The sequence below is a fragment of the Aquarana catesbeiana genome, linkage group LG04, assembly GCF_042186555.1.
Source record: "Aquarana catesbeiana isolate 2022-GZ linkage group LG04, ASM4218655v1, whole genome shotgun sequence".
Classification (NCBI taxonomy): domain Eukaryota; kingdom Metazoa; phylum Chordata; class Amphibia; order Anura; family Ranidae; genus Aquarana; species Aquarana catesbeiana.
This window is the reverse complement of record NC_133327.1, coordinates 277,244,985-277,260,198: the sequence shown is the minus strand read 5'-3', so window position 1 is coordinate 277,260,198 and position 15,214 is coordinate 277,244,985. Positions and strand designations below refer to the sequence as shown.

The 15,214-nt window shown below is 40.9% G+C and overlaps 1 protein-coding gene across 3 annotated transcripts in view; it reads left to right on the top strand.

Moving 5' to 3' along the window:
• TDRP (testis development related protein) overlaps positions 1 to 4,844 on the top strand; it is a 237,132-nt gene extending 232,288 nt beyond the window's left edge. For all 3 annotated transcript variants that reach the window (XM_073626621.1, XM_073626622.1, XM_073626620.1), the window contains one exon: positions 1,081 to 4,844. In XM_073626621.1, coding sequence (XP_073482722.1) covers positions 1,081 to 1,426 — 346 coding nt within the window. In that variant the 3' untranslated portion in view covers positions 1,427 to 4,844. The remainder of the gene's footprint in view (positions 1 to 1,080) is intronic.
• Positions 4,845 to 15,214: the final 10,370 nt, after the last annotated feature.

The window sequence follows — 15,214 nt, the reverse complement described above, 5'->3', positions numbered from 1 at the left end:
ATGAGAGAGATTTTTGAAACTCTTTAACCACTGCCACTGGCCTGTAATTCCCCTTTATTACCAGGTTATTTTTTAATGTTTTCAGCACTCTGATAGTTTGACATTTTCTTGATTGTGCAACATTGTACCCAAAATCATTTTATACCTTTTTTTTGACAGTGGTTTTTGGTGGTAAATAATAAACACTGGGTTTTTTTATTTGTTACTATAAAAAGGAAAAAATACCAAAAATTTGGAGAAAAACAACAAATAAGTGTACCAGTACAGTAACCCAGAAATGGCCCCCTTTTGGAAAGTAGATACCCCAAGCTGATCTAATTTTTGACACATTTTTGTAAATGAAGAAATTTAGGGGTACAACAAAAAGCTTGGTAATGGTGTAGGTTTTTTCTCTTTCCTCTGTTGGTTCACAGTTCGGTACACACAGAGTACGGAAGAGCCGTCTGAACTTTTTCCTCCATGTGCATTCATGAAAAGCCCTGGGAAAATAACAGTCCACCAATCTGTTGTTTAGGGTTACTGGTAGAAAACAGGTTAGATGATAAAAGTACAGTTGGAAAAATACAGCAGGTATAGAAAAGAATCGCACCTTTTTATAAAATAACATTTAGTGGCTTTGCAGCCTGAAATGAAGACACACAGTTTTTGCTTTATCTAGCTGTATTTAGTAGTGCAACTTATAACATCCATATGAAAGATAGAACACCAACATGTCAGAAAAAAAAATCAAAATCAAAAACAGAATCACTGATTTGGAAAAAGGATCACCCCCTTGTGTCAGTATTTTGTTGAACACACTATGGAAGGACATGATCTGTTAATTTTTCATGTCCGAGATTTACAACCACTTTATTTATATGTGGCTTTCTGACGGTAAACTGTATAAAAATACATGTTGTTTATTGTAAACTGTCCAAGGGTTTCCCATTGTTACTCTGCCTACTGCCTACCTGTGTTTCCCATTGTTACCTCTGCCTACTCTACAGTAACAAGTTTACTCTTGTCCTTAGGAATACAATTAGGTTATATATTATGGCCTCTGTAACTTTTGTAACCAGTGTTTATCCTCATTATTTACAGAGTTTCCTTAAAGACAAAAGAGGAAGCAAAGACAGAGAAAAAATCCGGGTTTTGGGACAGTTTGGCAATAAAACAGAATGTTCAACCAAAGAAAGCAGATGAGATTGAGGGCTGGGAGCCCCCCCAGATCATGGTGGAAGAGGACCCAACATTTACAGAAGACCCTCTAGATGATAACCACTCCTGGCCAGGTTGGGAAGATGAAACAAAAGGTTCATCTAAGTACACAAATCTGAATAGTCCAGGGACTACGTCTAGGTGGAGCATTAAGTCAGCTGGCAAACTAGTTAGTATTAGAAGGCGGAGCAAAGGTAACCTGACCGAAACCTGGGAAGAGCTAGAATGACAGCATTTGCAGTTTCACAATATGCAATATCTTCAACGAGAGTAGCAGGTTTCAGAAGTTCTATGCTGTCATTTTTTTACCAAAACACTCAAGTATTGAATAGCTATGTACTTTTAGATTTATTGGAGTCCTACACTAAATTTGCACTCGTGTTCTTTATTTTTAAATTAGAAGTCAAAAATAGTTCTCTCCGATAACCCACCTGAGAAATGTTAAGGTGGCATTACTTGTGCCTACATGACAGTCAGAAACCTGACTATAGTTGGTTTCACCAGAAACAGTAATTCCTTAGTGAATGTATACACTGGCTATAACATAGACTGCCTTATACTGTTACCAGTAAAGGGTAAAATTTGCCTTGCACATTAACCTGTCAAGTGCCTGTATTTCACCTTGATAATGTATTTGTGATGCACAGCTTAATTTATTGATAAGTTAATTTTACCTGTTTCTGTTGCTTTTATGAAAATATTGTTGTTTTTAAAAGCTAGCCTTCGTAGAGTGAAATTAAAGTATGTGTTTTGTGTAGAATTTTATTTCAAGCTGTCTGAACCTAATTTCTCCAGCCAGTAAAGTACACAGAGTACTTCACATTAGACTATTGTATTATGCCTACTTGCATAATATTTGTATTAAACTGACCCTGTAATTCAGGTTTTGACAACCTTTGCTTCCAGGTGTCTTGAAACAATAAGGCTCAGTTGGGCTATTTTATAAAAAAAATAAATGTGATAGAAAATGTGTTGTCTATTGCAATCATTCTAATGCTACAGTTCTAACAAATACGATTTGTGAAAAAAAATGCATGCATGTATCTGGTAGCCGTAGACAACTCAGAAGTTCCTTCTGCAGTTTTTATTAAACTGCCTTACCCATCTTTGCCATCTAGTGGTCAAAAGCATTATACTTCTTAATGCCCTCAGAGGGTGAAGACTGTCTTAAAGTGAAACTGAGCCAGGAATATTCACATTAAAGTATTTAGATATGTTAAACAAGAATTTAGCAAGTGTTTACATATGTTAAAAAAAATCAGTTTAAACAAGCATTTTAAAACAAGACATAATTCATCTCTGTGGCTATAGGCAAAATTATTTTTAAAGTTTGTAACACTGGCACTGAAGTCTTAAAGTGGTTGTAAATGATCACCTTGTAAAACAACCCATTCAGTTTAAAATAGAAATGAAAGGCAAAACATTTCTGTATAGCTATAAAAAAAATTATAAATACCTTTTTTCCCTTTTTTTATACGTGATCACATTCCCTCTGTTCTCAGCTGCATAAGAGCTGGGGGGGGGGGGGGGGGGAGAAACAGGACACTGAGCTTGCCAGTAATGGCTATGCAGTGGGGGCACAAGTCTAGAGTACACTGATTTCCCAGCATAGCTAGAGAACTTACCACGGTGTGCTTTCCTGCTTAGTGTGGTCAGTTTTGACTAGGAAAGCAAGAGGACTGGCAGGAACACCAGGGATTTCACATAAAGGATGCAATACAAAGAGAACAGGAGACTTTCTCATACAAGTACATGGTACATCAGGCACATTTCAGGAATATGAAATGTTGGGGTAACAAATGCTTTAATTCTTTCCTATGGGGTGCAGAATTTTGGCAGCCTGCCAGCCCTCTAATTTAAACATATAGTGGGTGTCTCTGAGCTATTAGAAACTGACTGAAATCAGGCTTTAGAATTATTTTTTATTTTTTTTTTTGTGATCTTTGAGGAGGATTTATTTAACTTTAAAGTGCTTTTAATGCATGAAGGTAAAAAACTTTCTGTATGCTGCTCCCCCCATAGCCCCCCTAATACCTGAGGGAAAGAAAATCATTGATTCCCCCACCAACACAGTGTTGATGGGGGAATCCCTCCCGCTGAGCCATTGTGTTTTCCCGGGGGAGTGCCGTCACCGCTGGGAGAACACAGCGATTATAGCTGCTAGCATTAAACGCATGTAAAATACGACTGGCTGGTTGTACCCATACATGGTTTGAATCACAGTCGATCCCTACTGAAGTGGCCGAGATTTAAACCGTCTATGGCTGGCTTTAGAAGCAGCTGGAGAGGTCATTGAGAGCTTGTTTTAAAGCTCTTTTACATTTTGTTAACACACAAATACTTTAATGTCTATAGTGTGGACACAGCTACACTTTAAGTCTGTGATCAACTAGAACTCCTGCATTCATGTGATTAATGTGTATAGATGTGCTGGTTCTGCATCTGTTACAAAGTGTATACAGGAGCAATAAGATCATTGGTGCTGTCACCACCATGAAGTATGAACTCACAGGCTCCTTCAGTATGGCAGATAGTATTAATTTGCATAAGTTCAGTCTCTGTAGTGACCAACTGAAAATCTTGTCTCATTGATCAGACTACAGTACACCTACATGGTTGCTGTAGGTTACTAAAATTTGGAAATTGTTACAATTGTTTGTTGCTGCCTCACTGAATAAGCTTATAAGTTTCAAAGTGATTCTAATGCCGCGTACACACGATCAGAAATTCTGCCAGCAAAAGTCGGATGAGAGCTTTTGGTCAGAAATTCTGACCATGTGTATGCTCCATCGGACTTTTGCTGGCAGAATTCCAGCCAGCAAAAGATTGAGAGCAAGTTCTCTATTTTTCGGTCGGAAAAAGTTCCTATTCGAAAATGCGTTCGTCTGTATACAATTTCGGACGCACAAAAAAATCACGCATGCTCGGAAACAATTTGACTCATGCTTGGAAGCATTGAACTTCATTTTCTCGGCTCGTCGTAGTGTTGTACGTCACTGCGTTCTTGATGGTCAAAAGTTCAGAGAACTTTTGTGTGAACGTGTGTATGCAAGACAAGCTTGAGCGGAATTCCGTTGGAAAAAACATCCAAGTTCTTTCCGATGGAAATTCCGCTCATGTGTACGCGGCATTAAAAGATTGTCACCATGGCACATTGAAGAAATGGCCCTTCCTGCAATGTGCATTCAAAATATCAGAATGTGATAGTCCTAGAAATACCAGGGAGCCACTAAATGTCTACCTCTGCTGTAGACCAAAAAATGTCAGGATTTTTATTATGTTTTTGTCTCATATTATGTAAGAGAATAAAGTTTCTTTTTCCTTCATGTGAGACTCCTTTTTCTTTAGATGATTTTTTTGTATATATAGAATGATAAAACATCTTTTTATTAAAATGAAGAAAGAGTACTATTATTCATGCTTGTCAAGATTGCTAGTTGTTGATACGCATGGTAAGTGACTGAGACTTTACCAAGGTGAAATCAATTTGGCTGACATGTTCAGTCAGTAAGTCCATGCATTGTAGCATTCATTCTGTATGGTTAATGAACTGTTTTGTTAGAATCATTGTTTAAGTAACTGAAAGAAATGTTCTTTGTATTTTTTTTTTCTTTCATCTTGAATAAAGAATCCAGTTGCACCAAGAACAGTTACATTTTTGTGTGTAATCTTGCTTGTAATATGGGGGGTGATTTCTGGTTTAGACATTGAGTACCTTTTTAAACAGAAATATACGTAGACCATTGCTTCCTGCAGTGTTAATAGTTTTTTTTTTTTTTTTTTAGAAAATGTATTTTTTTTTTTGTATTAATACCTTTAAATTTAAAAGGTTGGTGTAGTTGGCGGAAATCTGTTACAGCAGTGCCTAGCCATAGAGGAATTATTTTGCCTAAAATTAAACTCCTATGACAGTGGATGTTCTATAGTTTGATTTCAGACTTCTGGCAAAACGGCAAAAGAAATGGATTTTATGCCGGTACTCTGTACACATAAAACGTGCTGTGTTAGGGTTTGTTCTAAGCCACCTCACATAAATAACTGTGTTGAAGTGCAAATGCTACAGACTGAAAAGGTAGCATACAAAAATAGACATCAAAAATATAAATACAACTAGAGTAAAACCTTGGTTTGAGAGCATTTAGAAAGACAAGCAAAATTTTTTAATACATTTTAACTTGATATACAAGCAATGTCTTAATATACAAGTAGCTTCATGCCACAACTGAGTATAAAAGAGAAGAGAGGCACTTCATGTTTGATTTAAACAGGCACGTCTACGTATTCAGGCATCCGGGGTAAAGCTGTCCACATAGACCATCCTCCGCACCGCCACTGACCTCATCCCTTCCACGAGCACTTCAAGTCTCACTTTCAAATCGTTCTACTGCAGGGTAGTCTTCCCAATCACGATTGCAGACTGACAGCTTTGAGAGCCGGCGGTGCGGAGGATGGTCTATGTGAACAGTTTTCCCTGGATGCCTGCATACTTAGATGTGCCTTTTTTAATCATCAACCATGTGAGTTTCTTAATGTTGTACCTTCATTAAATATAACCATATTGCTACACTTACAGGCACCTCTTTTCTCTTTTATACTCTGTAGCTCCTGCTGGATTTTACTTCTAATCCCCTTGTGGAGGCTTCCAATTGTGGATGGACATTTTATGGTTACACAACCTATCACATTGCTATAATCTTTTTATATGGACTTTAAACTGAAGGATTTATGAATAAATGGTTGTTGAACGAATCATCTGAATTTCCATTATTTCTTATGGGAAAATTTCTTTTATATACGTGCTTTGGATTACAAGCATGTTTCCAGAACTAATTATGCTCGCAATCCAAGGTATTACTGTATATAGGAGTAGCATCAGCTTTAGCCCTCGTTCACTCTGAGGGCGGGTCTGAAATAATTTCAGTGCAAGTTTAGGGACGTTTTGAAAGACATCTGTGCAAGTTCATGCACAGATGTCTATTGAAATCGCCCCCGAAGTCACCAAAAGTGGTGCAGGAACTACTTTTAGGAATCGGTGTGGTGCCGCAAGTTCGGCATTGCACCGATTCAAAAAAAAGGAAAGAAAACAAATTCTTCAACAAGGAACCAGCAAAGTAGCAAAAATATAATTTATTTTAGAAAAATGATTCCACATATACACCAAACAAAATCAAAAAATATGACATTAAGTGAACCAAATACCACCACTAAAAATAAAATTAAAATAGACAACGTTGTCTAGGGACAAAAAACAACAACACACAGATGGCCACCACTAGACATACAATTACATACAACTAGCTGAGTGGACAAGAACCGTCTCATATATTGTATCTGAAAAGTACTATAGAAGGCCAGGAAGTAATTGCATGCAGCCGTGGATAGAAAGAGTCCGCTGTGCACGCTGCCGATAACAGACCAGAAGTAAAGCTATGGATATAGGCCACGAGGGTAGCTGATTATGGCACTAGCAGGCGGAGACCCAGCTGTAGCTGATAGCATGCATTTGGCAGCTGTATAGAGATTGTACATAAGTACGGGAGGGAGTGTGTGCCAGCATGGATGATGATGAATAAATACAACGTATTGATGGATCATGAAGCGGAGACACTGGGAATACTATAGTGACAATGGTCACAAGAGATAATGGATAAATACAGTCTCACCAGTCCATGGATATCACTGATTGGCAGGCATACAAAACACTCCGATCCTCCTCGGGTCTTTCCAAATGGTACGAAGCAGCTAAGTCCTCCTCTGGCCAAGTAGAAGTAGCTCATAGGTCTGTATAGACGAGTGCCAACCAGGTTAGTGGAGATTGCAGGGAAGTTATGACATATCACCTAGATGCGGTATGACTTCTCAGACACTTCCTGGTTCCGTACGGCAAGACTTCAGCGGCTTCAGCGGCCTAGCGAATCAGATACCCAGGGCTGATGGGTAGATCTGTGTGGGTACTACGTGGAGCGTGATGGCGTCATGCTGACGCGTTTCATCCGTCAAGGATTTCTTCAGAGCATGCGCCGTAGCCATGGCAGGCGGCTTAAATAGCCATCCCACTTACAGACGTAGCTACGTAAGCTATCGGTTGTCTAGGCAACAGCGCAATAAACAGACAGCCATACATACCATGAGACAACAGCAAATATAGATAAAACGGGCCCGTCCGTGGGTGCAGCACCTCGTAAGTGAGAAAAAGGGGAGGTACTAAAGACAATAAGAAAGCAAGATAGATATGGAGATCAGACGCAGATGAGTGTATTATCAAGTGGACACAGACAAAAACAGAAGAGCATGTAGTATCTCCTTTAGCAGCTAGGATGTAAGGAATACTGACAGGTTACACTCGTTATTTAACCCATGTGGGGACATACTGTCAAGGGTATGTATCCACATTTTTTCCTTCTGGCAGAGAATCCTGTCAAAATCACCTCTTCTAAGGGGAAGATTCAACCTGTAGATACCCTTGACAGTAAGTCCCGTGGGATCCCCGCCATGATGATTGAGGAAATGTAGGGGAATGGGACGTTCGTCATCCTTACTGAGGATGCTCTGGACGTGTTCACTGATTCTGATCCTGAGTTTCCTTTTTGTTTTTCCCACATATTTTTTGCCACATGGGCATGTGAGCATATAAACTACTCGTGTGGTATTGCAGTTAATAAAGTTATAAATTTTAAACTGTCTCTTGCCATCAGAATCAGTGAACACGTCCGTGCGCTCCACATATCTACAGATAGTGCATCTGCCACATTTAAACATGCCCCTCAGGGGTGGAAGTTGGGTGAGCCAGTTTTGACTATGTGACCTTTGATACTCGGAATGGATCAGATGGTCCCTGAGGTTCCGAGAACGTCGAGCTGTAAGAAGAGGGCGTTCCCCCACTATTTCACCGAGAGCAGGGGAATCTGAGAGGATATGCCAGTGGTTACTAAGAATGGTCCTAATCTGTTCCCATTGGGCACCATACCTGGTAATAATTCTAGGGGGCCCATGTCTATCTTTGGAGGCCATAGGCTTCCTTCTAGCCAGAAGTTGCTGGCGATCCGTCTGGAAAGCTCTTTTCTTAGCTGTTCGAATAGACGTATGGGAGTAACCCCTATCTCGAAATCTACCATATAGGTCCCTTGCTTCTGTTTCAAAGTCCTGTTGTGTGGAGCTGCCGGCAATAGGCGGCGATTTGACATGTCGTATTGGCCCGATGTTGAACGGGGGCTAAATCTGATTTCTATGTTAATTTAATGAAGCCACAACACATAGACCACCTCACAAGCCCAGTATGAGTTTGCTTACTAAAATGTGTCTTGTGTAATTTCCCCTCTCTCAGCTTCCTGCATCACAAATCACTTTTACAAATCTAAGGTGAATATGAATCTGGTAGATAGAGGTTAGAGACATTTTGACATTTTTTACACCAAGGATGCTAGACCTATAAGTCTGACTGCATTTTTTTATAATGTTAGACTCATTTCATTACATTATAATTCCTATTTGCCATATCAACTAATATTTAGAAAAACCTTATGGAACAAAAAAATAAAAAATTCAAAAATCAAGAGCCAATGTGAGCTGAAAATAAGCCACATGGCAAAAAATGGTTGTTATAGCAAATAACATCCCTTTTATGGAGCCTATTGATAAGGGATAAGCACAGTTAAGAAAACTAGAAAAACACGTTGCAGATGTTTAACCGGTTCCCAACCGGCGCACGCCGATGTACGTCGGCAGAATGGCAGGGCTGGGCAAATGGGTGTACCCGTACGTCCCTTTAAATTTGCCGCTGTGCCATTGCGCAAGCCGGCCGGGAGCTCTGTGAGTCGGGTCGCGGGTCCCGCGGACTCGATTGCCGCAGGGATACCCGCGATCGCCTCACAGAGAGGACGAACGGGGAGATGCTAATGTAAACAAGCATCTCCCCATTCTGCCTAGTGACAGTGTCACAGATCTCTGCTCCCTGTGATCGGGAGCAGAGATCAGTGACGTGCCACATGTAGCCACGCCCACCACAGTTAGAAACACTCCACAGGACATACTTAACCCTTACACTGCCCCCTAGTGGTTAACCCCTTCACTGCCAGTGTCATTTACACAGGAATCAGTGCATTTGTATAACACTGATTGCTGTATAAATGACAATGGTGTCAAAAATGTCCGATGTGTCCACCATAATTTTGCAATCACGATAAAAATCGCTGATCGCCGCCATTACTAGTAAAAAAAAAATGAATAATAAAAATGCCATAAAACTATCCCCTATTTTGTAAACGCTATAACTTTTGCGCAAACCAATCAATAAACGCTTATTGCGATTTTTTCTTTATCGTTCATCATAGGACACAGGGCCTCAAGTAATTACTTGGTGGTTGGTGGGTTATGGGCCTACCTTCAGGTGTTGACACTGGTATAACCAATACAGGAAGTTGACTCCCCTATATAACCCCTCCTCCTTCCAGGAGTCCTCAGTTTTTTCGCCAGTGTCTAAGGTGTTGGTCACGAGTGAAGATGTGCTCTGAGGAGCTCCAGGGAGGGATCCATGCTGGATTTAAAAAACCTCCACAACCGGATCCATCCTCGCCACTGAGGCCATAGGCTGGTACCTGGGCCTCGCATTGAAGAACATGGTTTTGCCTGTAAGCTTCTCTTTGAGAGCTGGACCCTAGGAACCAGCACTCTTTTTGGTTTTTCATATTACCTAAAGTTGTTCCTGAGGGGTGCTATACAGGTCCAAAGGAGCGGAACCCCTATTAAAAAGGGCTCCAGTCTTTGAAGGTTTAGCTACGCTGCCCGCCATGATGGATGAAAGTTGGATCTGTCTGTTAAATCAGCAGTATCCTGCAGCGAGGATAAGGTAAGGGGAGAAGCCTAGGAACTGTAAAAAGTCCACCTATGCCCTTTTCCCCAAAAAATACATATATAAAATGTATAACTGTATGCCTTAAAATGTCTCCTCTAGAGGGAGTATATTACACTTACCTAGTACGATGACTTTTTCAGCAGCTCTGTGTCTGGCTATAGCAACGGGTGTGGTCCCTGCAGCCAGAGGGTGGTGTTCCTCTTTTGAGGGATCTAAAGGGGTTACAGCAGTAGTTTATGAAAATACAAAAACAGCCATTTGCATTTTTTTGTATAAAGTGAAGTCTTCCTTTTAAAACTAGGAGCCTAACAAACACTGCTGATAAAAATTCCCCTCCCCTTCCCCTCTCCTCCTAGAGAGGTGCGGTAACAGCTGACACTTACAACCCCTGGCAAAAATTATGGAATCACCAGTCCCTGAGGATGTTCCTTCAGTTGTTTATTGTTGTAGAAAAAAAAGCAGATCACAGACATGGCCAAAAACTAAAGGCATTTCAAATGGCAACTTTCTAGCTTTAAGAAACACTAACAGAAATCAAGAAAAAAAATTGTGGTGGCCAGTAACAGATTTATAGAACAAGCACAGGGAATAAATTATGGAATCGCTCAATTCTGAGGAAAAAAATATGGAATCATGAAAAACAAACTTAACACTCCAACACATCACTAGTACTTTGTTGCACCACCTCTGGCTTTTATAACTGCTTGCAGTCTCTGAGGCATTGACTTAATGAGTGATAAACAGTACTCTTCATCAATCTGGCTCCAGCCTTCTCTGATTGCTGTTGCCAAATCATCTTTGCAGGTTGGAGCCTTGTCATGGACCATTTTCTTTAACTTCCACCACAGATTTTCAATTGGATTGAGATCCGGACTGTTTGCAGGCCATGACATTGACCTTATGTGTCTTTCTTCAAGGAATTTTTTTCACAGTTTTTGCTCTATGGCAAGATGCATTATCATCTTGATAAATGATTTCATCACCCCCAAACATCCTTTCAATAGATGGGATAAAGTGTCCAAAATTTCAATGTAAATCTGTGCATTTATTGAAGATTTAATGACAGCCATCTCCCCAGTGCCTTTACCTGACATGCAGCCCCATATCATAATTGACTGTGGAAATTTGCATGTTTTCTTCAGACAGTCGTCTGCATAAATCTCATTGGAACGGCACCAAACAAAAGTTCCAGCATCATCACCTTGCCCAATGCAGATTCGAGATTCATCACTGAATATGACTTTCATCCAATCATCCACAGTCCACGATTGCATTTCCTTAGCCCATTGTAACCTTGTTTTTTTTTTGTGTTTAGGTGTTAGAGATGGCTTTCTTTTAGCTTTTCTGTATGTAAATCCCATTTCCTTTAGGCGGTTTCTTACAGTTCAGTCACAGATGTGGACTCCAGTTTCCTCCGATTTGTTCCTCATTTGTTTTGTTTTACATTTTCTGTTTTCAAGGCATATTGCTTTAAGTTTTCTGTCTTGACGCTTTGTCTTCCTTGGTCTACCAGTATGCTTGCCTTTAACCATCTTCCCATGTTTGTATTTGGTCCATGTTTTAGACACAGCCGACTGTGAACAACCAACATCTTGTGCAACACTGCGTGATGATTTACCCTCTTTACCTACATACTAACAAGCAGATTTAATCTGATGCAGGTGTTATGCCGCGCACACACGAGCGGACTTTACGGCAGACTTTGCCCAGCTGACTTTTCGGCGTACTTTACGACGGACTTTCTGAATGAACGGACTTGCCTACACACAATCCACCAAAGTCCGTCGAATTCGTACGTGATGATGTACGACCGGACTAAAACAAGGAAGTTCATAGCCAGTAGCCAATAGCTGCCCTAGCATGGCTTTTTGTCCGTCGAACTAGCATACAGACGAGCGGACTTTTCGACCGGACTCGAGTTCGACGGATTGATTTAAAACATGTTTCAAATCTAAGTCTGTCCAACTTTTGAAAAAACAAAGTCCACTGGAGCCCACACACGATCGAATTGTCCGACGGAATTCCGTCCGCCGGGCAAAGTCTGCCGTAAAGTGCGCTCGTGTGTGTACGTGGCATTAGTGTTTTGTAATGAAAATTTACAGGGTGATTCCATAATTTTTTCCTCAGAATTGAGTGATTCCATAATTTATTCCCTGTGCTTGTTCTATAAATCTAACTGTTACTGGCCACCACAATTATTTTACTTTTAGTGTTTCTTAAAGCCAGAAGGTTGCCATTTGAAATGCCTTTAGTTTTTGGCCATGTCTGTGATCTGCTTTTTTTCTACAACAATAAACAACTAAAGGAACATCCTCGGGGACTGGTGATTCCATAATTTTTGCCAGGGGTTGTGTGTGTGTAATCAGATTCTCACCTGAGGTTTAACACAGACGCTCTCAGTTCATATGCTGAAGACAGAAGTCTGTCACACTAAGAGACACAGGAGTGCTGGGCATGTAAAGGTGTGTAAACAGGCATTTCCAGCACAGGAAATATGGTACTCAGCATCAAAGGCTGATCCTTATGGTGACATTGTTTTCTTTTGCTAAAACTATTGTTCAGCAAATACCATAATTTGTTAAAGTGCCTCTGCTGTTGTGCTTCGCACATTTGATTTCCAGTGTACGGTACCAAGGATTCCACCCCCAGGCCCTGGGAACTCCAGTCATGCCTCCACACTGTCATCCTCTCTGGAGAGACCTGACATGGCAAGCCAGGGTGAGTCATTGGAAGCAATTGGTGTTTATGTGACTGAAGATGCATTCTCCTCTGCCCTGTTGGGCTTAGACGGAAGATTGGCGTCTTTAATCGCATTCTCCATCCAAGAGGATAGGAAGCATGCTAGATCCCCCTCCCCCACCTCAAACCCCCTTTTTCTAAGGGAACAGTGGGCACAGGATGAGGTGTTATCCTCAGGTGATCACAGGGAAAAACAAGCCAAATTTTTCCTCTGTGGAGGAAACAGTTGATGAACTTATGCAACCTCACAGTCTGACAGATTGATAGTACAAACTCTTACAGAGATGGTTCATTCCACTTTTTATACTACTCCTAACAGGGTAAGCTGAAAGTCCAGGTCCCTTCTTTGTTTTTGTTTTTTTTGTTTTTTTTTTTTAAAAAAACCTTTTTACAGCGCTTATTTATGCTGAATTGGATCATCTGGATAAGCATTTTTTCCCTCCAAAGAGTTTCTCAGTTTTCTATCATGGAGGAAAATTTCACAAAGGTTGGAAAGTACCAGCAGTAGACGCTGCGATTTCCAGCATCAATAAAGATGCATAATTGCTTAAGCATCCAACAAATAAGGAGTCAGCATTTTTTTGGTTAAAATCCTCCTACCAATGGCGTTATGTTTTGCCATAGATGCCATAAAAGACCCTATCCACCAGGCGTCTTGCCTTGCGCTTGTGCTAAAACACATGCTTAGGACCCTGTGGTTAAAAGGGTTGGTCAGCCAAAGCATCTTGCAAAAAAGGGTGTCTGACTAGTTTCCCTTTTCATTGGGGAAGGTTTGGTGAAATACATCCAAATGATTTCTAGCAGTAAAGCTCTTTTGTCCAAAAGAAGGTATAAATGTCCTTTTATTTAAAGTGAAGCCACAACAGCTCACAAGTTAAGTACTCTGACGGCCAGTGCAGCCATGGGAGACTTCCTGACTGACATGGGTTCAGATCCACATGTCGGCGTTCACTAGGGAAGGAGCCACTCCTCACAGGTTAACTACTCTGACGGCCAGCGTAGCCATGGGAGGCTTCCTGAAAGACGTGGGACCTCGTCCTCACGTTGGCTCCTTGTGACCTTGGACAAGTCACTTAAACAGATTCCTTCCCCTGCGCAGGGGCAGCTGCCTCTAGGCAGCGGTGAAGGCCTTCACCGTCAGACTCTAGGGCATGATTTCCAAGGAGTACTGTTCAGATCTGTGCGACTTCAAGGTAGTCTCTGCACTACTTTGGTACCACTTTGATGCGACTTGAGGTCCATAGACCTCTAGAATACACAGGCATTGTTTCCTGTCACATCAAAATCGCGCCCCGACATATTCTCGGCGGCAAAAGATCACGGTAAAATCACGCAACTTTGGGATTGCAATAGTGGAAACTGAGCCTAAGAGGAGAAAATATTCAGCCCCTGTATACATAATTGAAAATTCGTTTTTCCTCCGCCCTGCAGGGCCTAGAAGGAAAATTAGCGAATTTAATCGCATCCGCTATCCAAGGATGGGAAGCGTGTTAGATCCCCCTCCCCCACCTGAGATCCCTTATCAAGGGAACAGTGGGTAGAGAATGAAGGATTACCCTCAGGTAATCGGGAAGAAAGGCAAACCGAGTACTCCTCTGCAGAGGAGACAACTAGAGTTGAACTTTTTTTCAGCTTTGCAATCTGAGAAATTGCTTGTACAAACCTCTTACAGAGATGATTTGTGCCTCTTTCAAGCTACCTCTAGTAGAGTTAGCTGATAGTTCTGTTTTTTCTTAGGTTCCTTGTGATAAGGTCAGGGATTTAATTTAGAGTTCTCACTTAATATAATGCCTACGTGTAAATCTGTTATGAATGTAACTTTTTGGCTGTTGAACTCGATTGAAGCTGCTTTTGTTTTCTTGTAACTGTATTGCCATGGTGTTGAAGCTTGTGTTCGTAGCCCAGGTGACTCCTGTTGTTGTTTACCCTTGCCCTTTGTGGGGATTGTGCTGATGCTATTGTTTGTATAATTGCCTATAAAAGGCCTTTGAAAGAAGTAAAGGCAGCAGTCCATTATGCTGAGAACTGTGATACAGACATACCTGACTCCGTGTCATCTTTCTTAGAGAAGCAATAATTTGACAAAGCAATATAAACTTAAAGCAACTTATTTAAAAGTTGAACCTAACATTTTTGGCGCCCGAACAGGGACCCACCAAGTTGCTACAAGAGGTGGCTGAGCTACGCTGACGGAACGAAAGGACAGGCATTCCGGGAACCACAGATCAAAAAACCTGGCCAGGTAGGAAAAAGCTTTATTTTTCTTATATTCTGTGCTCCCCTGATTCGTGCCTATCCGTTCTGTCAGTTATGGTTCTCCTGGTTTTAAAAAACCAGCCTCTGTAGTGGTGAGTCTAGAATTACTGCATATTGTGGTTTATATTGCTGGAATTATTTGTTGTTTTGTTGTCTCTGTCTTGTTGAGAA